The following is a 27,203-nucleotide window of genomic DNA, read 5'->3' as shown; positions in this document are numbered from 1 at the left end:
TGATTATTTTTCTGCTAAACTCCGTTTGGATGCTTGTCACTGGACGCTGCAATATCTGAATTAGAATTCGAGCCATTTGTCTTACTGTTGAGAGACAGAGGGAAGAAGACAGCAGATTTCAGCCCCAAAATACACCTTTAAACGTGTTGTTTTAGCACTGTCTTGAAGACGTAGCTGTTTGTCCCTTGGGAGTGAATCAGAGCAGAATCTTGGGCGAAAATATCCCTCCTGCCTGCTTTCTCAGTCTGTGTGTGATCAGAAAGATCCAGGCGTGCTTCTCTCACCAGGCGCGGGAACGAGCAGCGACCAGCATCCCACCCCACCCCAGAGGAGATATGGGAGCAAGTGTAAGGAGGTGTGTAACAGAGCCAGTGCACAGTAAGGGGGTGAAAGGAGGTACTCCTGCACTGCGCCCTCAGCTTCCCTTCTGGCGGGTCTCCTTCCACAGGGAGCCTCTCGGAGAAGCGAGGCGACCTCTGGACTGCAGGACGCCAGTGGGTGGGAGACAGACGGGGCCGGTCCTGGGCGCCGCCCTCCCGAACCCCGGGCTGCTTATTTTAGCCTCCTCCGCCCCCCGGGAATGCCACGCGGCTCGGGGCCAGGTAGATGTGACGTCAGGAGATGGCTTTCGTCGATTTGACGTGTAAACACTCATTTCCATTCCGCTGGGCAGGGCCGGCTGCGCTCGGCGGGTACACCACGCACAGCACCCCGCGCCTGCAGACGCCCGGCCCGGCTCTGAGTGCGCGTGGCCCCGAGGCTGCCGGGCTGTGGTCGGACTCGACTCGTTCTGTGTGCGCGGCTGGGGCCGGAGCGCCATGGCGCGGGGAGCCGGGACCCTGCAGCGCGCGGCGCTCGCCCTCCTGTGCGCCTGGGTGGCGCTGGGCAGAGGCGAGGCCAGGAGGCAGTTCGTGAACGAATGGGCGGCAGAGATCCCCGGGGGACCCGAGGCGGCCGCGGCCATCGCTCAGGAGTTGGGCTACGACCTGCTGGGCCAGGTAAGAGTTTGCACTTTCAGGAAACTTTCCGGGCTCCCTAGGTGCCGGCGGGAACGGGGCGCCGTGTCCTCAAGGGACTCGAACCCGGCGTGGCAAGGACCAGGGCTCTGCGGCGCGGGTCCGGGGAGCCTTTGCAGAGCGGCGAGCGCGGTGCATGGTCTGGGCGGGACTGGGACAGCCAGCGGAGGGCGCCTTCAGCAAGGGCCTCGGACGCCGGTTGGAGCGCGACACCCGCTCCCCGCCACTCGGTGCAGCTCTATGGGCGCTCGGGCCAGGACCCCGCGGTTCAACCTTCTGCTACTTGGTGGAGTCGCAGCCGGTCCCGGCGCGAGTGAGCCCGGGCGCAGCCAGCGGGGTCCCACGCAGGGCGCAGCGCTCGGGAGCTGATCGCGCGAGCTGGGACCTGGTGGAAGGGGTGGGCTGCGGGGTCCAAAACCCGGGACCGCGTCTCGGATCCTTTTGCGGGCGCACCACGTCTGCGCCCATAACTTACAAAGTCTGAGCCCCTCAACTTTGTCTGCTCGACCCGTGATCTGGATGAGCCCGGAGGATCCATCCCTTTCCTGCTCTCAGAGAAGCATAGCGGGATTTCAGCTCTTGTGTGGCCAAGCAGGCGCGGGGCTCGTGGAAGATGCAATGTGTGTGTGTGTGTGTGTGTGTGTGTGTGTGTGTGTGTGTGCGTGCGCGCCCGCGCGCGCCCGCCCGCGCGCACACCGGGGCGGGGGTTGGGGGGAGCGCGCCGCGGGGCGCACGGTGGGCGCTGCCCGGGAGTGTCCTGGGGTAAGGGTCTGAGCTCAGCTTTCTCTCCGCTGCGTTGGGGTGCATGCCTTGCTCTCCTGGCCTTGGAACCTGGCTGCGAGGACGCGGGGGAGGATAGAGTAGTAAAGACACTTTGGCGCGGTTTTTCCGGAGGCCGCTGAAGTCACGGATGAGTAATACGCGTGGGTGGGCGCTGGCGGATCCTTAGATCGAATCCGCTGGGGAATACGACTTCCCTAGCCAGAGGCTCGGTTCTCCAACTGGATGAGCCTTCTGAAATGCCCAGCAGGTAGGTCAATGCTCACAGTCACTTTTCAGCGGTCCAGTAGCCCACCAAGTCTTGCCCAGCTCGCCTCTGCTCCAAACTCGGTGTCAGGGACTAAGGAGTAACAAATCAAAGACACTTTCCAGGAATCGAGAACCTGGAAGAGATTTGTTTGGACACAAGTGATTGCTATTGACCATGATTGGAATTAGTAATAATACTTTTCTCCGGAGTTCCAGTATTGGATGATGGAAGAAAAGAAGAGGAAAGGGTAAAGGAAGTAAGCACTTGTCGTCCCGTTGTTCATCCGTTCCGCTAGTAACGTCTCCATTGTGAGACTTGTTACTGATTTGGGCATATTGAATACCCCACGGGAAGCTTGCCAACCTGGCGAGATACTCCCGGTAGCTTGCTGGACTCTGAGAGGGACGAATAATCGAACCTGGGTTGGCCGCGTGCAAGGCAAATGCCCTTCCCGCTGTGCTATCCCTCTGCATACATTTTTTTAGGAAGAGGTTGCAAGGAAAACAAAAGATCAGAGAAGGCTTTCCCAGTGTAAAATCAGCTGCTGGGAAGGCAGGAACTTTCTAAGAAAGAAGCTCAGTTCTACGTGTAGATACCACATGGAATTAAGATCAAAAGGTAGAATAAATTTTGACCGGGGTTTACTGGGAGCACCATAGAAATCTTGTTCATTCTATGGAAGAAAAAAAAAGATAAAAAAGATAATCACTTAATCCTCTAACCCTTGTACAATCAAGTAGCACAGTTAAAGCACATGACCATTATGGAAACGAAGCAGAAGTGAGAGCAAAAATAATCTCTTTTCCTTTTCTATTAGTTTCCCCCAGTACATCTAAACTTGGGCCATTCATTCTGAGAATTGTCTTTGCACAGTCTTCAAATATGAATACTTCCAAACCAACAAATTAGTATTCATTATAGGCTCTTCAAAGAAGGGATGGCATAGCCACAAGAAGGTTTAAAAATAGTAGGGGAAATCTTCTATGTCTATATACAATTTATGTATACTATAATTTATCTAGCCACTTGCAGTTAAAATGTCATTACTAACACACATTGGGAAAGTAATGATTCTTTGTAGTCTGTTAGTGCTTTATTATCCTGCTTCTTTCTTCTGGGGATTACACTAAAATAGCCTTGCTATCCTGAGCTGGTTAATACTCAGAATAAAGCCACAGTGGACAGAAACAGTACCAATGGACAGCAAATACATCTGTTTTCCAAAAATCATTTACAGTTCACAGAATATTCATTCTTTGAGTTTCTGACTTAAAGCAGGGCCTACGTAGCGCTATCAAGAACTTTTGGTGAGAACTGCCAATTTAATGGCTATGTTTCTTATGAAATAGCCAAGTGTCACTTGTGTCTCTTAAAAACAATACCCACACTCATATATATATATGTACATGTGTGTGCATAACTATACATAGCTTACTTATGTATAGTTTCTAGAGAATTTGTGGCTTCAAATTAAGTACTATTTGCAATAAAAAGGACTTTATCTTAAAAGACCAAGAATATAATTCTTTTTTTTGTTTATTTTTATTTGGGGGTCACACCCAGTAATGCTCATAGCTTACTCCTGGCTCTGCAGTCAGGAATCACTCCTGGCAGGCTAGGGGGACCATATGGGATGCTGGGGTTGAATATGGGTCATCCTCATGCAAGGCTAGTACTTTACCCAGTGTGCTATCACTCAGGCCCCAAAAGAATAATGGACATAATTCTAAATGGTCCTAAGGCATTGGCAGTCTCTCAGAGATGCTGACAAAGTCTAAGATAGAATACAGCACGCTTTTCCTTTAAAACACTGAATCAGTAGAAAGTCAGGTGGTCATTAGACTGTATTTTAGAATCATCATTGTGGATTCAAGTTCTATATTTTATAATAGACAAGAATTGTTTTACCTGAGTACAGCACTGACTATTATATCCGAAGTGTTTTCTTTACATAAATGTTTGTTCTCTCACAATAAATATTTTGAGAAATGTCTGTCAACATAATTTGTTGCAAAGAATGAATAGGATTATGTTTGGTTTGTTGAAGTGTTTAATTTTTCTTCTCTTCCTCTGAAGCGTGTGAAACAAAAGCTTCAGCAGTGCCCAAGCAAACTGAGCCCAAGTGATAATATCTTGAGGCTCATCACACCCAATATACTGAAAAATGAAGGAAGGAATCTACCAGTGTCTTTCTTATGAAGAAAAATGTTGACTTCACATACAAGGACATGAGCTTAATAAAAGCTGCATGTTCCTTAGTCACTTGGGTTTCAAACTCGTCTATATATTTGTTTGGGATGTTGATTTTCATTGTAATATTTTTCTTTTATAGATTGGGTCACTTGAAAACCACTACTTATTGAAACATAAAAGCCACCCCCGCAGGTCTCGAAGGAGCGCTCCTCACATCACTAAGAGGTTATCTGATGATGATCGTGTAAGTTCACTACAATTGTCTTCAAACCTGAATTTCTGCTTGGTTTTTGAGGGTCAACAAAATCAAAAAGCATTTTGCAATATGATTTTTGTACATCGTGGTTACTATTACTTATCTATACTTTTTCTTGTTCTTTTCATAAGGTTATGGTTATGTATAGTTGGATTGAAGGAACTATCTAAAGTTCATATATACTCCATATATACCTAATATCAGTTAACATATAAAAGAAATACTAGTTCACAGTTCAGCCTAAATGCATATAGTGAATATTTAAAATCAAGTGGAAACACATGACAATATGTCAGTATCCTTCACTATATCAATAACCTTCTATAAATTTATGCCTTTTTTGTGCTAGATGCTTTAATATTTGATATCAAGAGCCCCCCAATATAATGTACGAACTTACTTTTAAAAGATTCCATTAAGTGTAGCTGAAAAAACATTCTGCCACAATGAATGGTAGGACACTAAATTTGTATCTTCATAAGGCAAAGTTTCCATTTATTGTTTGAGTTTGTACACAGGATTAGTGATAAGGAGATAAAAGGTAAATGTCCAAATAAATATAGGTAATAGTATGGAGGCAGTTGGGATGTATATCTAATGCACTTATTGATTTTTGAATTTTATTTTCTAAGAAGCAAATATATCAATAGAAATATTGACTACAATGAGAGTATTTCAATATGTATCCACAATGTTGCTTCAAGAATCTGTCATTCTGGTAGAAATTTATTCTGACTGGCCTGAGGGCTGTATATGTGTATTAATGTTGCCAAGGATGCCCTGAGAATTGTGGCAGCTTGTTGAGAGATAGAACACTTTTCAAGTTCACAGGGGGGAAAATGTTTAAGTGATAAAGGTGGCAGAACTATTGAAAGTATGCACAATTATGAACACTGAGAAATAGTTATTCCACTCTGCAACTAATAAAATCATAAAGCTTAAAATGCAGAGGACGGTGCGTGAGAGTTAGAAATGATTGGGCCTACGTTTCAGTGTTCCACAACCACATCCAAACTACCAGTGCTGGATCAAGATGATGACAATCCACAGTTCATAACCATCCATTGCCAGCTCTTATACTCAAGTTAATAGCTACATGTGAAAGTTAGAATCAGAGCCCCCAAATGTTACACTGACCGGTTCAGGTCTCCAGTGATATTTTTCCCTCTGCCCTTCCAAGACAGAGGGATCACTGATTGTTGGCTCTGGAAAGTAGAAGAGCTATCAGCACTCTGTTAAGCTCAATTCTTAAGGAAAGTAGAGAGATTTTTTTTTAATCTTCATAAATGCATATCCCTGTCAACAATCAGCTTTAAGGCTTCCTGGGCAGCCATCAATACAATCTCTCTCCTCCACCCTCATTCCCAACATGTGAGTTATTATTTAAGATGGAAGAGACATTAAGAACAGTTAGTATGCACATTAAAATTCAACGGGTACGTTAAGAGCAGAAAGGGATATTTCATATAACCAATCAGCATGCTCTCTTAGAATATAAAGTTGTGACAATTTTACCTTTGCCACATTGCCTTCAGCATCTAGAAGACCCTTAACTATTGGGTTTTTTCTTTGTTTGTTTTTGTCTTTGTCTTTGGGCCACACCCAGTAATACTCAGGGCTTACTACTAGCTCTCTACTCAGGGGTCACTTCTGGAGGTGCTGAGGGTGGGGTGGGGTTGGTATATGAAGTGCTAGGGATTGAACCTGGGTTGTCCAAATGTAAGACGAACACCCTACTATTTCTCCAGTTCCCAAGACTCTAAACTATTTTATTTTATTATTTCCTGGGGGCATATTTGCTGTGGATCTAAGATGTTTTTGCCCAAGGAACTACTCCAACCGGGGCTGGAGTGATAGCACAGCGGGTAGGGCGTTTGCCTTGCACGCGGCCAACCCGGGTTCGAATCCCAGCATCCCATATGGTCCCCTGAGCACCGCCAGGGGTAATTCCTGAGTGCAGAGCCAGGAGTAACCCCTGTGCATCGCCAGGTGTGACCCAAAAAGCAAAAAAAAAAAAAAAAAAAAGGAACTACTCCAACCTTGGAGCTGAGTTTGTTAGGAACATGATCTCTCACATATTTATATTAATACATCAGGAAGGAAAACTGATCTCTCATTTAACTTCATAGAAGTAAATTGGAAAGTATAGAAAAGATTTGTTATTATCAAAGTACCTCACTAAAATGAACAGCTAAATCATTTTTATTCCTTATAATTGATATGGAGAAGAAACACAAGGCAGAATGAAGAAGAACTAAGAATTTACTCCCTAATATAATTTCATTAAAAAGGAATCTATATGGTTCTTTGAAAAATTATTCCCAGAATGTTTTTCTTTTAGGAAACTTGTAAAACCCATAGAAAGTGACAGTTAAAGGTTAGACTAGATATCTTTAGTGCACTTTGCATTGAAAAATGATTATTATAATTAAGAACGTGATATGTAGCATATACACATTAGAAAAACGCAATTAATTTGCTTTGTTCCATTTGGTCTACTCTTTTAGGTGCTGTTATGAGATCTGGAGTTGGCACTAATCACAATATTGTTGCCAACAATTGGATATTTATATGATCAGTTGCAGACTGCCTCTTTGGTTTTATTATTTTTTAATGCTCTTGATTTTCATTTTATTACTTGTTTTTGAATGAGATAATATTCTTTCAAATCTGCCTCATAACAAGCAGCAGTGGGCTATCTTTACAAGTCTGCTAATGAAACTTCCAGCTATAAGTGATTCTCTCCATCAGAGATTAGTATTTGTTCCCTAGCAGGCTGCTTCCAAAGACCAACTCAGATGACAGGCAGTATATTCTAAGCCTTGAGGTATTTTAAGCTAAAACAATTAGGCTTGAAAACATAGGCACTTTAAAAATAAATTATAGTGACTAATTTCAAGCTCTCAAATCCCTCCCAATCTTTATAATAGGTTTGTGGTATATTTTTGAATTGAAAGTTCAGGACAATCTCAGTGGATGATTTTACCCTTTCATTACAAACTATTTTTCCATCTTTGTTTTCAGACCTGCATCATGAACACTTTCACATTAACAACATCACACCATTCACTGGGCTGGCATTGTGTGTTCAACACAGGAAATGTGTTTTGGGTAGGAAATAGTTAAACCACCTAGCAAAATAAGAGCATGGTATTATTTCATCATGAATCTAACCACAAGGCACCCTCTTGCTCTCTAAGGGCCTTGGGTGTAATAGGATTATACCATAAATGGGGAACAGGTCATTTTTGTATCGTCAGATTGCTTTGCATAATACATGAGACAAAATTAATGGTAAGTGTGCATGGTCAGTAGTGCTCATTCATCATCCTGGGTCTGTTTTTCATATTAAATATTCTTAGCATGAGGTTGAGACACAAGAGAGCCAGAGTTTTAAATTTGCAAAGACAGAGAATTTTTCTTGTCTTGTGCAACACTTTTGTTTACTTATTTTTTAACTAACATAATCTTTTGTTGAATCACTGTGAGATACAGTTATAAAGCTTTCATGTTTGTTTCAGTCATACAATGATCCAACACTTAACCCTCTGCCAGTGCCATCTCCCATCACCAATTTCCCCAGTCCCCCCCCCCACCCCACACCTCCGCCTGCCTATATGGCAGACAATCTCCCCTACAGTCTCTTTTGTTTTGCTGGTTATAAGTAGCATAAGATGTTGTGCAGCCTGCGTCCTGGAATTCTAAAATTTTAGATAAATAGGGTCTGGAGAAATCTCTGCAGTGAGCTGCTCAGTTCTGAGATTCTTTTGTGTGTCTCTGGATCATGGCCGTTAAGAAGCTTAAATAGCAGCCGGAAGCAGTTTGTGGATGTGACCTCCAGGGTCCCATGGGGATGGGGGAATGAGAAGGACCTGCTCATCCCCTATCCCTTGAGACTTGGAGTTTGCTGTCACTGAGCCCTCGTACCTGCACCTTTTACTGGGTTCTGGAAATCGGTGGCCAGAGTTCTCAGTGGGCAGGTGGAGGGACAACAGGTGCCTCCTGTCTGAGGCACCCTGGTGAAGTCAGCCTGGCTTAAAGGCCAGAGGTATCTCTGCAATAAGCTGCTTGCTGTACAACACTTTTAATTTTTATCTTTTGCATGTAAACTCTGAGGCAGCAGTCTCTGAGATCTCTTAGCTTGTTGATTCATTTCATGAAAAAGGGCAAGTTTTTAGATAGAGTCTGACTTAGTATATTGATAGGAAAGTGGGCATTAGGGTCCATTTGCTAATGAGAGCAGGCTGAACTTTTACTTCCATTGTAATCACAGTGCATGACATTTGAGGGTATCATCTTCTTGACTGTTTCTCCTCCCCTTACAAAGACACTTTACGTAAAGAGAATGTTCATCTCCCCAGTGGGCAAGCCCTTCTCACTGAGCTGTCAATTTGATCTGTAGTCAAAGAAAAATATTGTAGAGCTGCCTGATCTCTGCTGGAGAGGGCCTGGGAACTAAAAGGTGGTTCTCTGACTGTTGAATTATTGCTATAAAATTTCCTGCAGGTGATATGGGCTGAACAGCAGTATGAAAAAGAAAGAAGTAAACGCTCAGTTCTAAGAGAATCAGCACTAAATCTCTTCAACGATCCAATGTGGAACCAACAGTGGTACTTGGTGAGTATCCACCCGAGGACTGGGTGGGGCTTGAATTATTTCCTTTGATGCAAAATGTCTTTTCTTTCATAAGAGTTTATTCAACAAGGACTATGCTATCTGGAAGTCAAAGGCTAATGGGACCTTCTGTGTCTAAATCATCATCATTTAGTTTCACTAGCTGAGAGTATCTGAAATACAAATCTTTAACTGCTAATAGAGAAGGGTTTGTTTCCTCATTCATTCTCTTCTGAAATGTAACTGAAGTAAGTACAGAAGAATCAGACCTTGAAAATCAGGGGTTTTGAAGAAGAACTTATGGCATAAATCTCAATAGGTCAAAGCTAATCTTTGAAAACACTTTAAATCTCTCTGATAAGAGTGAACACAATTCAGAATGATCACCCTAGGGCTGGAACCATGATACAAGGGGTAGGACACTTGCTTTTGATCCTTGGCACCCCAGATGGTACCCCGAACCCCACCACAAGTGATGATAAATGTAGAGCCAGAAGTAAGCCCTGAGCACTGACAGGGCTTACAAACAAACAAAAACACAAACACAATATGATGGGCCTAAGTAACAATTTTCACATGTTAAGGTGTGAATTTTTAAACAATATTAAAGGAAAAAATACCTCATGGAAAGTCTATTGATAGATTTGCAAACTATTCTACCCTTGTGGTAGTTACCAGTTCTTTATCGGTGTGTCGTCATTAATGGAGAGATTGTGATGACATCTGCTGTGCACAGGAGCGTTCTTTCTTCTGTTGTAACCGAAAGCCTCTGTGGCAGGACTTTCTATATGCTACAACCATTGCTACAACTGTAACATTAATGTTGACAACAAAAATAATTCTGTGTTGCAACAGTGACTTAGGATTTGGGGCAAGATGGAGACAACGGAACAACAAAAATTAACAAAAGAGCTCCAATAGACGAAAGCCTGAATATAACATTAATAAATGAAAGTTAACTTAAAGATAACTTCTTCAAAGTCATGCAATTCAAAGAGAAGGGGTACAGGGTGATTCATCCTTTTGAGTGATTTTCCATTGGAACAACTGGGAAAGGAGAAGCTTCTGATGATGATTCACTTAGCCCTTCCCTCAACTTGGCTTTTCATTTCACCTAATTGCCTTCATCCAGTGATTTCAGGGAAGTGAAATAAGGGTCTCCAGATTGAAGCTTCACTTCTCATTTTGCAGAAAATAAATAATTTTACTGATGCATCTTTGTTTCTCCTTGCCAGCAAGATACCAGGATGACTGCTGCACTCCCCAAACTGGATCTCCATGTGATACCTGTTTGGCAAAGAGGCATCACAGGCAAAGGAGTTGTTATCACTGTTCTGGATGATGGCTTAGAGTGGAATCACACAGACATCTATGCCAATTATGTGAGTCTGAACCTGCCTAGCTTCCACTTAAGTCTTGCTTAGCAGATCCAGAAACTTGCTCTTTCTTTAGTCCCAGAATGGTGGGACAAGATTTTGTCTAACTCTCCACTGATCCATAAAAGCATTTGGGGGGAGGGGTGGTAATAGTGGGCATCACAAAAATTCACTGGAGCTAAGGAATGGAAAAAAGCATGTGCAGTATCATTTACCCTAGTGGAATTATTGAAAACCATTCAGACTCTTTATCATCAGCATTTGGGGCTTTAGGCAATCAAATCAAGCCTGATGCTTGAGGTCATTTTCACAGTCATCTTCACAACTCTCTTAGGTCAGAATCGCTGATATTGTGAGATTATGTAAACATGAGTACCTCCATGCAATTTGCAAGAAAGGACAGAGAAAATGTACTAGCAGTGAGAGAATAAGCTGAGCATTCTTACTTGTTTATAAAATCTTCTATACCTTAACTCTTCAAATTAGCATTATATTTTTAATATTCTTCCTGGTCATTATCTCATCTTTTCCATTCTTATTGAATGCAATATTCCCTAGCTAAAGAGCAAAGGAAAAGTGAACAAAAAAATTTTGTACAAAATAAGAATTTTTGAAAGATAGTAAAAATATGGGAAAATAGCATGAATGTTTCCTATGAGGAAGATAAGCTTAATTACAGAAATCTAATTGCAAAGGAAGGGGCAGAATCTGACAGTTGTCTCTAATTTTAAACACTCTAATAAAATTACATGTTTATTTAGAGTTCTTAGGGAGGCTGACAGAGATCACTGGTGCCTGCATTGTACCTCATCTTATATATTTTTTTAATACTTTATTTGTTTTTAATTAGTGAGTCAGCGTGAGGGTACAGTTACAGATTTATACATTTTTGTGCTCGTGCTTCCCCCATACAGATTTCGAGAGCCCATCCCTTCACCAGTGCCCATTCTCCACCACCAGTAAATCCAGCATCCCTCCCAACCTCCCCCGTCCCATCTCCCCCCACCCCACACTGCCACTATGGCAGGGTATTCCCTTTTGATCTCTCTCTCTGATTAGGTGTTGTGGTTTGCAATAAAGGTGTTGAGTGGCCATTGTGTTCATTCTCTAGCCTATGTTAGGCACGCATCACCCTTCCCCCGCATGACCTCCGATCACATTTTACTTGGTGCTCCATTCTCTGAGTTGCCCAGAATGAGAGACCAGCCTCCAAGCCATGGAGTCAACCTCCTGGTACTTATTTCTACTATTCTTGGGTGTTAGTTTCCTAGTCTATTATTCTATATTCCACAGATGAGTACAATCTTTCTATGTCTGTCTCTCTCTTTCTGACTCATTTCACTTAGCATGATACTTTCCATGCTGATCCACTTATATGCAAAATTCACGACCTCATTTTTCCTAACAGCTGCATAGTATTCCATTGTATAGATGTGCCAAAGTTTCTTCAACCAGTCATTTGTTCTAGGGCACTTGGGTTTTTTCCAGATTCTGGCTATTGTAAACAGTGCTGTGATGAACATATAAGTACAGATGTCATTTCGACTATACTTTTTTGCTTCTCTGGGATATATTCCCAGCAGTGGTATTGCTGGGTCAAATGGGAGTTCAACCTCTAGTTTTTTGAGAATCGTCCATATTGTTTTCCAAAAGGGCTGAACTAGTCGGCATTCCCACCAGCAGTGTAGAAGGGTCCCTTTCTCCCCACATCCTCTCCAACACTGGTTGCTTTTGTTCTTTTGAATGTGTGCCAGTCTCTGTGGTGTGAGGTGGTATCTCGTGGTTGTTTTGATCTGCATCTCTCTGATGATTAGTGATGTAGAGCACTTTTTCATGTGCCTTTTGGCCATTCGTATCTCTTCCTTGGGAAAGTTTCTGTTCATTTCTTTGCCCCATTTTTTAATGGGGTTGGATGTTTTCTTCTTGTAGAGCTCAACCAATGTTTTATATACCATTGATATCAACCCCTTATCTGCCTCATCTTATATTTCATGAGTCTCTATTTTCTTATGAGTCTCTATTTTCTACGAGTTATAGTTTTGGTAACAATACATGGGAACTAGATGCTGACTCACATTGCTATGTACATTAACTCTGACTGGTTTATGGGTCTAGTAAATGATCAGCAACTGGACCTGAAACTCTGAATGCACACTTTTAAGCTATCAGTCTGGATAAAAACAAACAAACAACAACAACAAAAAACAACAGTGCTACATTTTTTTTTTTAATTTTCTCTGTAGGATCCAGAGGCTAGCTACGATTTCAATGATAATGATCATGACCCATTTCCCAGATATGATCCCACAAATGAGAACAAGTGAGTAAGTGTGGATTGGTATGTTGGCAGGGTTGGGGGAGATAAGTTATTTAAAATTATTCTATATTATTTGAAAAACATTTATAAATATGGTCTACATTTATCTCTCAAAAATTATTCTGTACATCTTAAATACCATAATATTTTTTAGAATAAAAACTAAAGTTTGTATACATATATAATATACATAATACTTATGTGTATTTATTGACTTTTCAAATCATATTTTAACTAAACTATAATTTTATCATGAAATCATCTCCTTTTAATTACCAAACTTAGCTCTGAAAAGAATGTTTGGGACAGCCAGAGAAGAAATTTATAGTCCAGTCTCTCAACTTCTCTTAATATCTTTACTATTAGCAATGCCCTGGAAAAGAAATATAGATGACCACGGTAATCAGTCCCTGTGATTTCCTATGGTAGTCACAGTAGCAGTCCTCAAGTTCACCAGGAGTGAATGACCAGAATCATAGAGAAAAACCTCCCTGAGGAAATCCAATACAGTCTCATGGGCCCTGGTCTAGTTTGTCATCTTTAAAGCTCTTACTGGGTTTCCTAAAACTAACAAGAAGAGAAAGAAACTAGAAAATGTACACTGGTAGAGGGATGGGTATTGGAATATCTCAAGGTAGTTCAGTTAAAGAGAGAGAGAGAGGCCGAGACCCAGTTCTGTGTGAGTAGAGGTCCAAAAGTCCTTGCCCCCTCGGCATAGGGCCACAACTGTCCATGCCTACGAGAGAATCATCTTTGTTCTTGATAGCATCTCTCACAGACATGCAGATTCGCCTTGTTATTTGCCCTACTCAGAGGGGATGTATGCCCAAGAAGCGCAAAACCAAGCTAGCATTAGCACTCGCTGTTGTAAATAGGCATGGAAAGAGAAAATCAAAGGAATGTTCTTTGTGGAAGCCTCATAAAATGCTTTCCTTCTCTCTCTGAATAGCTCTCTCCTGGACTATTATCTGATTTGGGTCAATCAGGTTGGTTCACTCTCTCCTCTTAGCACACCCACTGGCTGGAGCAGTTAATATTGATCTGAAGTTGTTGCTTTTGAAAGGTCTACCTTCATGAGGTCAGCAAGTCTCAGAAAGAGACGCTGCAGGTCCCGGGCCTCATCTCTGAAGCGTACATTTCATTGGGAGGAGAGGATGCCTGGGGAGACTCAACATACCATTGCTTTCAGCATCATCGAGCAGACTTCAGTAGCAAGTGACAGGAAGCACTGAGAAACTGCCTTAGAGGAGTGGGGACATCTCGGTACTTACAGCAAAAGCCAGACATGCTTCCTCCCGTATTTAATTTTGTCCACTTTGGGGCCTCATCCAGCTGTGGTTAGGGTTTACTCTAGGCCATGAAGTCAGGGATCACTCCTGGTGGGCTTCGGGGTCCATATAGGGTGCTGGGATCAAATCCAGATTGACCACATGTAAGGCAAGAACCTTACCCACTGCACTATCTCTCTAGCCCCAGCCTACTCTGTTTCTGAGTGAGTGCAGAGCTTGACTGAAGGAAGGTCTGCTTGGGCAGAGCAGGATCTTGCAGTGCTCAATTGTCTGGTAGCAATGGCTTTGCACAGAAGGGGACCTTAAGGGAATCACTTACCTCTTTGCCGCTATTTTAAATTCTACAATATCTCTTAACATGGGTGAGATGACACTTAACCCCTCTTCTCCTGAAAGGAACTCTCTGAGGAATTTCCAAAGGAGCTCCTTAAGGAAATGTGCAGTGAGTGCTTGGGAAAAAGGAGTGCCCCACTTAGAATGCAGAAAAGTGTCAGCTCTCAGTTTTGGTCCCTGACTAAGAGAGAAATCTGTCAGCCACAGGGTACAGTTGAGAAGAGTGCAAACTGAGGTCTTCAGCCTCCTTCTCGGGCAGTGTGTCCTGGATGTGACCCACAACTCAATGTGGATGATCACTTACATGCACAGCTGAGAATTCCTGGTGAAATGGGATTCTTCTATAGCCATGACCTGCAACCTTTTTAGACCTACCGACTGGTGAATACAAGTGAACTGGTTCACAGACCACTAAAGCATAAATAAAAACCATCATTGGGGTGGGAAGGTGGCTGTAAGGGCTAGAACATAGGCTTGTAGGAGCCCAGGGTCAATCCAGCACACCTGATACCAGAGCCCTTCCAGGAATGATCTCTGAGTCCCATAGCAGAAATATCCCCCCAGGGTTTCTATTTTGCCTGCTGTAGCCAGCATATAAAAAATAATTAAATCGGGGCTGGAGAGATAGCACAGCGGGTAGGGCGTTTGCCTTGCACGCGGCCGACCCAGGTTCAAATCCCAGCATCCCATATGGTCCCCTGAGCACAGCCAGGGGTAATTCCTGAGTGCAGAGCCAGGAGTAACCCCTGTGCATCGCCAGGTGTGACTCAAAAAGCAAAAAAAAAAAAAAATAAAAAAAAAATAAATCAAAAAAGCACAATTTATACTAGATTATTGTGTTAGTTGTTTTTTAAATATAATATTATAAAATAGAAATATTATTCAGCTGCACCATGTAGCAAGTGAACCATCAGGAAATAACATTTTCATGGAGTGGTAGGAAATTTCTGTGACCTGCACCAGTCTGCAGACCAGTGGTTACAACCTTTATTCTTTGTTTCTTATGAGAAGAGGATCCCAGATTTTTCTCTCCTCTCTCTCTAAAGCAAAAGGTTTCCTACCACAACACTTAAATGGACACTGCCCCTTGCTCACGAAGCTCCAGGGCCCCTAGGCAGCAGCTCATGTAAAAGAATATCTTTGTGCGTGGAAACTGAGCTTCCCACAGAGCCTGCCAGCCCCCTCACGGGGCACGGGGTCAGCATGTGGCTGAACCGAGAACAGCAGAGCCTCGGCTACTACATCAGATCAGATTTGAGATCTGCCACTTAACAGCTGAGTAATCCTAAACAAATTGATTCTTTGTGTTTAAGTTTTATTAGCTATTAAAGAGGAATAATGATAGTATCCACCCCTTGGATTATTGTAAGGTTTGAGTCCGTTTCTATATGTACCTGGCTTGTGTAACACCTGGTACATAGAGTTTATTGTCTGCTGTGAGGTGTTTGTTGATGCAGGGACAATTGAAAGTGATTAAATCTTCCCATTTAACAGCTCCGGTAGACCAGGGCTTCTTAAATGTTTCCCACGAGTAATCCCTTTTTGTCCAAGAAACACAACATGGGCAAGCACTGCCAGAAACACTTTGGATTCATGGATTTTGATTAATTTTTGGTCATTGCACATTCAGAAACTCTTCGGTTTTGCCAGAACTAAAGGGTTTTGTGAGCCTCCCCACATTCAGTTAGATCCATATCCCACAGTTTCAGAAGCTACAAGGCAGGCTTTCATGCTGATTTGCATGACAAGAATGACAGCCTCTGATAGAAGCAGAAGCAGAGACAAGTCAATTTTCAGACTAATTCAGAATCTGCTATTTGAAAATTACATGGTAAGCTACTGCTATCTTTTGTGGCCTTTTAACTATCAACCAAAAATGTAGTATCCCTATAATTTATCAAAAAGTATAATTAAAATATAGAGTTATCCTCCTAACCTGTTGTTAGAAACTTCTATGATAGGTTATTTCAAACCCTTAGGTTTGAAAACTGAATGACCCCATTGTCTTGGCTTTCTGTTTGTTTGTTTGTTTGGTTGGTTGTTTTGGGGCCACGCCAGGCAGTGCAGTGCTAGGGGTCAGGATAGAATCTGGGCCAGCCACCTGCAAGGGAAGCACCTTCCTGCTGTCCTGTCTCTCTGGCCTCCCACTGGCTGAGCTTTTGGAGCAGTCAGAGACCTATTACCCACCAATTCCAAGAGCATTATCTCCCCAATTCTCTGTTACTGCCACTCTTTATTACTATGTAAGTGAGACTAAAAGAAGCTTCATTTAAATTTTCCTCTGCAAATCAAACTATAAGTCACTAAGTAACAAAATATTAAAAGTGTAGGTAATTCTTACTATTAAGCAGGCAAGAATCTGTATTCAGTGTATTTCAACCCCAATTACAGATGATTTTTCTAGTTAAATAACATGTGTGACAAGGACGTTTGAACAAGCGTAATAGTAGTCTTTAAACTATCTTGTGGAACTATTTCTTAAAAAAGTGATGTTTAAATGCCAGTTTCTCCCATTGTTCTAAGATTATAGAAGGTACTTTCATCTGAGTTACTGATCGAAAGAAAAAAAAGAAAAAGGAAAGGAAAACGTAGAACAATGTGGAACCATATTGAAAGCCTTCTCTTTCACTCAAGACCTGGAGGTCAGATGTGAAGATAAGCTGAGGAAAAAATATCAAATCGCATTTGTCCTATAATCTTACAAGAACCTTTTGAGAAAACTCAGTATAATGGAAGAGATACTGAGTAGACTGTGTCACACTGCATCATTTTTAGGACAGAGGGGCAATGCTAATGATCTGAGGATGTTCGTCAATAGTTGAACTCTGTTGGTTCAGTCTGGAAACATTACATTGGTTTCTTTTGCTCTCTTAGGTTCCATCTCTTATGTAAATGGAAATACAGGCAGTGTGGGGCATATTTCCTAGGGGATTACAACTGAATTTCTCCTTCTGAAAAGAGAAGGAAGGTTAATCCAACAAAGAGGGGTAAAATAACTTCTAGGAGTTAACTGTGCATGTTTGTTTGTTTTTTTCAGAATACATCAACTTGCAAGTGAGAAAAGATTCCTAACCCAAAGATTAACTAAAATGGAAACTCAGGTTTTTTTTTCACCCAAGGGATGCTCTGGTTTCACTTATTTTGAGATCCAAGAGCCCAAAGAATATGCTGCTAGGATCACAAGTGTTCTGTTTCTCTTTCCTAATGTTCTCCACTCCACTTGACTTCATTCTCAGTAGCCTCCTGCCCTCCTGTAGGACCCATGTACCTCACATAGAAAAGAAAGCTCAAGGTTTGGAGGAAAATTACAGTCTTCTGCCCCAGAGTCGCATCAGCCCTGGAAAGTAGTCATGGAGGAGAGGATTTAAGAGAGAGAATCTAAAGTGGGAGGGAGGGCCTCTTCCCCACTGTGTGAGAGAGCTACAGAATAAGAAGCAGACTATAGCTGCATCTGGGGCAGCCAGGAGACCTTGAATTCAAGGTCTGCCTCTGAATTCCTGTCCAGAACAAGCATGTAGATGTGGGGAGGATCACCTAATTGGAGGAGACCAGACCAAAACACTTTTGGGAAAAAGATAAATGAAAAATTATTTTGAATGGTCCAGCTAATTTGGAATTTTTATATTGACTGTTAAATTAATGTATCTCAAAGAGTTGCTGCTCAGAGCTAACCCTTCTTTCTCTTTTCCTTTATACCAGCATAATTTCTCCAGGGCCCCTCTAAGCCACCCAGAGCCTTTACCTGATTCCATCTGCTTCCACAATAGAAAAAATAATATTATGAAATAAGTAAAAAAAATCTCTTGACTCTACGTCATGTGGTGGTAGGAAAAATTATCCCCAGAATTTTGGAAGTGATGCTTTACCTGTTTTAAGTTTATCCCTACCCCAAACACTCCAAGATTGTAAAGTAACTCTTCACCTAATTGCAAAATCAGTTTTGTTCAGACTTCAGGTCCCCAGTGAGAGCTGCAGTCAGATTATCCAAGTGACCTGCAATGTCATCAAAATGTCAAACTCCTGTCTGGTATGACTAGAGGTGGGAACTGTCTTGAGTGGGAACTGTGTTTCGTCTGATCCTATTGGAGCTTGTTCAGCATAGCCTAATCCAAGGAAGTCACGGAGAAAAGTAAGGTGCCATGTTACAATTGAGGCATCAGAGAAGATGCCATTTCTTTGACATAGTGTCTAAAAATGTCAGATGTTCATAATAACTTTGATAGCTAATAATTCCTAGGTTCTTATTATAACCAGCCACATCCTAAGTGCTCTTTACAGCATATCTCATGTGATGGCACAACCCTTTGAGTTCAAGTAATCTACTCCACATCATACCACAAGTAGATGGCAGAAGCTAGAGCTGGAATTCACATACTTCAGCTCCAATGCCTGTGCTCTTCATCTGATACCTACACTTCTTCTGATATGGTTGGGAAGGGAACCAGCAACAATGTTGACTAAAAGTTGACATATCTATGGATTCCTATGCCAGATAAATCTTTGTCATCATTCATGTACTATCTATTTTTTAATCCTCAGACACGGGACCAGATGTGCAGGAGAAATTGCCATGCAAGCAAACAATTACAAGTGTGGGGTTGGGATCGCATACAATTCCAGAGTTGGAGGTAAATCTGCGGGTAGTTGCTGAAGTTTTGCTCTTTAATTTGAGTATCCATCACTGTTTATGTGAGGTCTTTGTGCTCTGCTAGAGGGAGAGGTGGGTTTTCAACAGCCAGATCAAGAAACAAACTCCATGTAAAATTCATGATGGAATTTGAGTGTGATTTGGAAGCAAATTAGTGCATCCAGATTTGAAGAAAACAATAACTGAAGATCATATATTTTTGTGAGGTGGAGGTTGGGATATTCATAGCTTTTTTCTTTTAGGGTTTTTTTAACCACCATGAGATACAGTTATAAATCACGTTTGAGTTTCAGTCATACAATGATCAAACACCTATCCCTTCACCAGTGCACATATTCCACCACCAATGCCCCCAGTATCCCCAACCCCTCATCCCAGCCTCCCCCTGCCTCTATGGCAGACAATTACCCCCATACTCTCTCTCTACTTTTGGACATTATGGTTTGCAGTACAGATACTGAGAGGCTATCATGATTCGTCCTTTATCTACTTTTAGCACACATCTCCCACCCCAAATGATCCCTCCAATCATCACTGATCCCTTCTCTATCTCATCTACCTTTTCCTTCAGCTCATGAGGCAGGATCCTAGACAAAATCCTATTTTGTCTTGTGTTTTAAAAAGGTTTGTTCACTGAGTGTTTGCTAAGGGAACATAAGAAAAAGAAAAATTTAGGCCAAGACTATCCCAGACTCACAATTCTATAGTCCTTTATTTCATAGACAATGAAAAGAACACGTTTATTAATGATGAACCAATGATGATCTTTAAGAGCAAGGACTGAGAGTTTCAAGTTATTTTAGCCAGTGTCTTTGTGCAGAAGCATGTTGAGTTAGAAAGATATTGAGTAAGAGCTGTGACCTTGAGTACAACCACAGCTTCTTCTATGTAGTGAGCATCTTAGGAACCCCTGTCTAATGCTATGTAATCTGTTGTCATTGGCATCTGTTGACTGAACCAATAGGTAGACATGATAACCTTGACATAGTCCATGCTCTAGAGGTAAGTATAGAGCTTTAGAGGATCCCAGAGCAATTGTCTCCCTCTTTCCACTATCTCTACCACAGGTTTCATAGTTATACTACAAATGTTGAGTTTAGTTTGCTTTCAAAACTACAACCACAACTAAAGACTAGTTGTATAATATGCCAATAAGAGTAACTCTCCCTTAAACTCTACATAAGTATGCCTGGAATTTGGTTATGTGTAGCTTTTTAAATATACATGATTGTGTGTAGTACATGTCTCCTACTACAGATCACCTTTATTATTTAATTTTTTTTAATTGAATCACAGTGAGATACAGTTACAAGGTTGTTCAAGATTGGGTTTCAGCTATATAATCTTACAATACCCATCCTTCACCAGTTAACATTTCCCACCACCAATGTCCCCAGTTTCCCTTCCAACCCTCCCCTCTGTGCTACCTGCCCCCGTGGCAGGCATTTTTCTTCTCTCTCTGTCTCTCTGTCCCTGTCTGTCTCTGTTTCTGTCTCTGTCTCCATCTTTCTTTTTGGTCATTTTGGTTTGGAACACAGATTCTGAAAGGTTATCATGTATATCCCTTTACCTACTTTCAACACACAGTTCTTGTCCAGAGTGATCATTTCCAATTATTATTGACATTCTGATCCTTTCTACAAATCACTTTTATGCTTTAATCACCATTTCTGATGTTCTAGGTGCCATATTAAGTTTTAATTTAAAACAAAAGCATGAGAAAAAATTATATAATAATGAAAAAATTGACTTTTTAAAAAATTTGTGACCACAGCCTGCAGTGTTCAGGGCTTACTCCTGGCTCTGTGCTAAGGGATAACTCCTGATGGGACTTGGGGGACCATACGCAGTGCTGGGGATCGAACCGAGGTCAGACACATGTCAGGAAAATGCCTTACCTGTTATGCTCTGTGACACCCAAAAATTGATGATTTAACTCATGACAAATTCAGTAACTGCAGTTTGTGAAGGAAATCAGACTCTTTCACTTGAGAGTAACCAGAAGCAAGATTCTCAGGGTAATAGCTAGCTGTGGCCATTGAGGGTCCAAGTGCACTGATTTAGTTCCCATTACTCCATCCTTTGATGGACTAATCCCAAATGCACGGTTTGGTTTTTATGTGTTTTGCTCTGTGTGTGTGTGTGTGGTGGGGAGGGGGATTCTCCCAACAGTGCTGGAGGCTCTTCACACCCAGCACTGCAAAAGCTGCTGATCTTTGAGCTATCACTTCAACCCCACCCTCATGCACTTTTTAAATGGTGGCTTCCATTTACTAGGCACCTATTCTTGTTCATAATACATCTTACAGCATGCTATAGGTAGTGCATGCTAGAAGTTACCAGGATGTATTTCAGTGCTGTATCTCGGGATTCAAGTTTTGGTTCCCTGGTTTCAAGCTGTGAGACCTTAGACAAGTCACAATTACTTTTGGAGTCTCAGTCATGACACTTGCAAAAATACTAAAGAGCACAGCATCCACTTCAGGTGGTTGTCATGAAGATAGATGAGTGTACACGTGTAAAACCTGTAAATGGTGACTGCCTATAGAATATCCTTAGAGCATATAAGCTATTATTATCCCCATTTACAGTTGAAAAAACGGAGGCAGAGAGAGGTTAAGTGACTTGCCCAAGATTGTACAGCCAATAGGGAGCAGAGCTGGTAATTTTCTTTTTTCTTCAAAAATAAGACTGCCCCAATCATGTCAGCTCCATGTTTCTTGATCCTTGCTCTATGGTAAGTCATCATGTGAAAAACTAAGACTGACTGTCCACTCCATTGCATTATCAGCCTGAAGCCAGGAATAACACAGGAACTGCCTGGATTCATGTAGTTTGCTTTTTCCTTCCTGGCTCCTAAGTGATGATGGGTGACAGCCTGTTGGGAAGCACACAGAGCTTGTGCGTCTGCCTTTTCCTGATGAAAAATAATTCACCCTCAGGAGTGAAATCCATGGCAGTGATCTCATCCTTGAGATTATTTAGAAGAAAAGGAAATGTGCTCCTTTGAAATGTTTTTAGCAAACATAGAAAAGAATAGCCTCTGGGTTACTTTTCATCAGTGCTCAGAAACCAGGGATTTTTCCCTATTTGTTCATGTCCTATTATTGTGGTAGATTTTTTTCTTTTTCAAGTTGCAGTTTCTGGGCAAGTTCCTTTGTGTGTTATAGGCTGAACCACAGCCATTAGGGGTGGGCATGGTCACGAGTGAGCGGGCGGGCTGGTGCTCTTGATGGCTTTCTGCAAGCTCTCCAGCCATTTTCAGGTTCCTGCTGTTAGAGAGACCTTCATCATTGACAACTGTGACCATGAAACAGCCCACGCAGCTATCTCTAAAGGGCAGACAAAAGGGCTCAGAGAGGTGGTGACTTCTACCTACTAAGCTGCCAGTAGCTAGGGACTAAAGTACCCTGTTGTAGCCCTCTGAAGAGATCTTTTAAAACTGGCTGCTGGGAGCACTAGGTCATTCTACCATACATCGACATTGGCTTACATACTTGTTTGCTTTGCTGCCCAGGCATAAGGATGCTGGATGGAATTGTGACTGATGCCATTGAGGCAAGCTCCATTGGGTTCAATCCTGGACATGTGGATATTTACAGTGCGAGCTGGGGCCCCAATGACGATGGGAAAACCGTGGAGGGGCCTGGCAGACTGGCCCAGAAGGCTTTTGAATATGGTGTCAAACAGGTGAGATGCAAATGGGTTAGATCCTCAGTGGATATAAAGAGAAGGACAGAGCCCTTAGTTTATGTGGAAACAATAATGGCTGTGCATGTCTTGTTCTCTTTTGTGATTTTAAAATGCAAAGTTTAAAATCTGAAAAGAGCCGGATTTTCTTCAGAGGGATACAAATTAAGACTTAGGAAAGTTTTTCCGAATATGGGCCTGATGGTCAACAGAGATTTATTATTTATAGCATATTGACTTAAAACCCCTCTGGATATGCCCTTTTTCGTTTTCTTGCTACTCTAGGAGTTTCACATCAGGTCAGCTTCCCCCAGTGAGATTTTTTTTCCCCCAATGTTCTGACAGTGTGTTTTTAAAGCACGAGCATGCATCCACCTCCCACTGCCCAGGCCAGGCAGCTGTCTGATCTATCGTGGCGCTCACTGCCTCACGGTCAGCGCATTCCTGCAAGGACTTCAGGGTTGGCTTCTGCACTGCATGAACAAAGGCAGGAACTTTGGAGAGCATCAATTGAAAGAAATCATAGAGAGAGGGTAGCCTTGACGAGTCCCATTCAGTGGAAGAGTCCTTTTCTAATGCAGCTGCAGAGCCCATCTGAATAATGCCTGATTTGGTTATTCTATCAGTCAGCCAGAAGATTCAGGCAGAGTGAAAGGGAGGAAGTTCAAAGATTTGAACATAGTGACAGAAGCCCAGGGAAGCGTGCAAAAAGAGCCAAGCAAATGCTAAAGGCCACATTAGGAAGCTGCATACAGACAAGGAAGGCAGGGCAAGTGCTTGCTCAGCCTCCTCCCCGAAGCACCAGAAGCACAGGGTCAGTTGGGCCTGGGCTCCAGCACAGACCCGGCCTGGAGTTCAAGGAGACCCTCCTTCCTGTCTCTGCTCAGGGTTGTTGGGGATTCGGGGCTCGGGATAACCCCAGCGGGGGATCATGACTCTGGCTTTTCTGACAGGGCCGGCAAGGCAAAGGTTCCATCTTCGTCTGGGCCTCGGGAAATGGGGGACGGCAGGGAGATAACTGTGACTGTGACGGCTACACCGACAGCATCTACACCATCTCCATCAGCAGCGCCTCGCAGCAGGGCCGGTCCCCCTGGTACGCAGAGAAGTGCTCCTCCACGCTGGCCACCTCCTACAGCAGCGGCGACTACACAGACCAGAGAATCGTATGTGCTGTTTCAACTCTTCTCTCGGGCAGCAGCGCCAAAGGCCGCTGGGGTCGGTTCCTGGGTGAAGTGGATTTGCTTAGGCAGGATGTGTCTGGGAGGAAATCACAGGTTTTACCCACCTGCTGGCCGGACTGACATATTGGCGCGTTTTCTCTCTTGGAGATAATGACACTTCAGCTGAGAGGATGTTGCTTCTCTGTCATTTTTCTTTCTTTCTTTTTTTTGAACTCAGTCCTGAGAAGCCACCAAACCTGTCATTACCCGCAGCTGAGACTCCCAATGTCTCTTCTGCTTGGGTTGGGTTCTCTCTGAAAAGGGTCTGGAGGTGATTTCAGGGCTGTAGGGTGCTTTACTATCCTTGTCCTGACTAATCCTTTAATAGCAGAGATCTGGTCTGACCTACTACCCCTTAGCAGGTTTGATAAAAATCCAGAGCCATGTTTTCGAAGAACACACACTGGCACGGGAAGAACAGTCTGATTTCCCATGAGCAGAGCTTCCCAGTGTCTGAATAAGCAGCTCAGGAGTTAGAAGCTCCAAGAGCAATTCCAGCTGGACCTGGCTGTGCCTTGGCTCCCCTGCATCAGGCTCCTGAGAACAGTTACTGGATTTCCCTTCAAGGCACAACCCTGAAGGGTGGCCACTTGGCTGCTCTGAGAACAGAGAGAACCACTTGGAATGGAAAACTTTTCAGCCCCAATTTAACTCCCAACACAGAAAAAAAAAAACAACTAACTGTAGTCCCCCAGCCCCAAGAAAATTACAAGCTGGGACTCATTTAGATGGTGTTTTGTTGTGATGACATCTTTACGGAGCCCAGCATCTCAATCAAACTGTTGGGGTATTTTCCATCCAGGTGACGCTGTGGATCCCTGCCTGTCTGCAGTCCGTCTTGGTGCAGACACAGGTTTCTGGCCAGGAAAGTGCTGGCTTCCTTGTCATGCCCTGCCATTGGTTACATGTATAGCCCATAGTGACTTTCTACCCAGGGCCTCTTTGTCAGTCTTTTAACAGACTGTCCCTGGTGTCGCCCCAGCCTTTGTGGTCCCTGTGTGTACCTGGAGCTGCCTTTCAGCAAATGCTCTGTTAGGTGCTGCGAGCCGAGTGCAGACTGCTCCAGCCTAGAGTAGGAGGGAGAGTTTCCAGCTTTGCAAAGATCTCTCTGGAGGTAGATCCAAGACAGCTGGTGGCTTCTATTTGAGACGGTCGCAGTGAAACAGCCTTTGTCTTACGCAGGCTTCTTCCCAAGCACAGTCATCTCTGGGGGCTCACTTGCGTCAACAGGTAAAAAGGGCACTTTGCTTCCGCAGCCCTGAGGAGTGGAGCCACCTCAGCGCAAGAAATCCAGCGGCTCCAAGTGGGAAGCCAAAGGAGGTGATAATAGAACAAATTACTTTCTCACACCTCCCTCCCACACTTGAGTTCCAAGTCTTAGAGCTGATCTCGAGTGGGGGTGCTCCCCAGCCTCTGGCCCTGCGGCTTGTTCATCCAGCTGCACTGCTGTCTTAAGGACTGAAGATCTTTTGAGTTTCTTTGTTTTATCTTAGCAAGCTCTTCATTTTGCTAAAATTAGCTTGGGTCACAAAAATATTGTGTAGAAATGCTCTCCCAGATTGAGTCTCAGCTTAGCCTCAGTCAGCAAGGGGTATGACGCCGGTGGGGTCCCCAGGTGACTTATGTGAGGTGAGAGGAGAGAGGCAGCCACCTCAGAAGGGAAGCTGCTGCTTTCTCCCCATCTACCTGCGCACCCAGGACTAGCTGGGAGTATCAAGGACTGTAAGCCTTGCTCCTTGCAAGGAAGGAAAGTCAGTCCTAAAAGGAGACAGAGAGAGAAAGAGACAGAGACAGAGAGAGACAGAGAGAGAGCGACAGAGACAAAGAGACAGAGAGAGACAGAGAGACAGAGAGACAGAGACAGAGATTAACATGCTCAAGAGAGAAGGTGGGCTTCTCCAGAGTGGAGAAGGGAGACCCAATGCATACCCCAGCATTAGATATGAAAGCATGGAGGTTCACATCTCAAGAGGGGACACTTGGGGTCTGTGCCTGGGCAGCATATGCATGCATTTCCTTTGTTCAAATGGGCTTTTATAGGGTTTCTCCAAGGCTGGCCCATGTGGAACTTTTACCTATGGAAGAGTCTTTGCTAGGGTGGTTGTCAAGAGGGTAGAGTTGGGAATAGTTGGTGATCTTCCTACCCTGGCCTTTCTTCCTACCCTGGCCTTTGTTCCTGCCTGAACTTCTCGGGTGTGTGTATGGGGGGGGGGGGGTGTCCAGACTTCTCCGGGTCTGTGTTGTCTTATCAGGCTTTGGTTCTTATGTTCACAGGTGGGTTTTTGAAGCCTTGGGGCTATTGGTTTTATTATTTCCCAAGGATTCATTGCCATGGGGGAACTTTCCCTATCTACCTGCCTGCTTCAGGTAGATGGTGTGTGTGGGGGATGGGGGAGGGGGGAGGGGGGGCTTGGGGGAGGAGGAGGGCGGCACCCTGCCTGGCACAGTGGTGGAGGGAATAAAATACTCTTGTAGAGGGTGTAGAATTTGGAATGTTGCAGACATGAAGCCGTATCACGAGTAATAATTTTGGTCTTGCCTCAAATCAAGTAAGTTAATTAATATACTAAAAGAAAAAAAAAGAAATCAGCCTTACTTCACAGATGGGAAAGCCAAGTTATTTCTTCAGGCTCATGTACTGAGAGTAGCAAGAATTCTTAAAATCTAAATGCAGAGTTAAATTGAATTGACTTTTCATTTGAAAAACTCACCATCTATGCCCAAATACAGATGGGACACTGGTTCATGGGTCTCAGTTCAGCTGGACAGGGACCATGAGCCTCACAGCAAACAGATTCTGTGCAAGTCACCAGGATGAAGACCAGGATGACTTGACATGCTTGTGCCAAAGAGGTGGGTAAAACAGCAACCTCAAGGCAAAAGGGAGTTTTGTATGAAACAGAATTTCTAGCTCTGCCAGACCAAACACAATGGACCTGATGATTAGTGGGCCAGCATGATTCACAGAGATTTTGAAACATTCCGTTTTACAAACAGCATTTCTCTTGAGAATCTCAGAAGAGAAATTATTCATAGTGGGAGTAGTTTATCACCAGAAAAGGCATCCTGATGCCAGAATTATAGGCAAGTTGCATACAGAGGAGAGTGAACTGAAATATTGGCAGATGGCGAGCATCCGCCCGTGGTTATTGGAGGAAGCAGGAACTCAACTCGGCTGGCTTCCTGATCCCAGCAGCCTTCTGCACGGTTGACCCGGG

The 27,203-nt window shown here is 43.3% G+C and overlaps 1 protein-coding gene across 1 annotated transcript in view; it reads left to right on the top strand.

Moving 5' to 3' along the window:
* Positions 1 to 334: 334 nt before the first annotated feature.
* PCSK1 (proprotein convertase subtilisin/kexin type 1) overlaps positions 335 to 27,203 on the top strand; it is a 53,412-nt gene continuing 26,543 nt past the window's right edge. The window contains exons 1-8 of the mRNA XM_004613087.2: positions 335 to 998; positions 4,379 to 4,483; positions 9,002 to 9,112; positions 10,345 to 10,491; positions 12,729 to 12,805; positions 18,964 to 19,052; positions 22,590 to 22,762; positions 23,716 to 23,928. Coding sequence (XP_004613144.1) covers positions 819 to 998; positions 4,379 to 4,483; positions 9,002 to 9,112; positions 10,345 to 10,491; positions 12,729 to 12,805; positions 18,964 to 19,052; positions 22,590 to 22,762; positions 23,716 to 23,928 — 1,095 coding nt within the window. The 5' untranslated portion in view covers positions 335 to 818. The remainder of the gene's footprint in view (positions 999 to 4,378; positions 4,484 to 9,001; positions 9,113 to 10,344; positions 10,492 to 12,728; positions 12,806 to 18,963; positions 19,053 to 22,589; positions 22,763 to 23,715; positions 23,929 to 27,203) is intronic.

Source organism: Sorex araneus, chromosome 1, assembly GCF_027595985.1.
Source record: "Sorex araneus isolate mSorAra2 chromosome 1, mSorAra2.pri, whole genome shotgun sequence".
Taxonomy (NCBI): domain Eukaryota; kingdom Metazoa; phylum Chordata; class Mammalia; order Eulipotyphla; family Soricidae; genus Sorex; species Sorex araneus.
The sequence above is the reverse complement of the archived record's forward strand: the minus strand, read 5'-3'. Positions and strand labels throughout refer to the sequence as shown.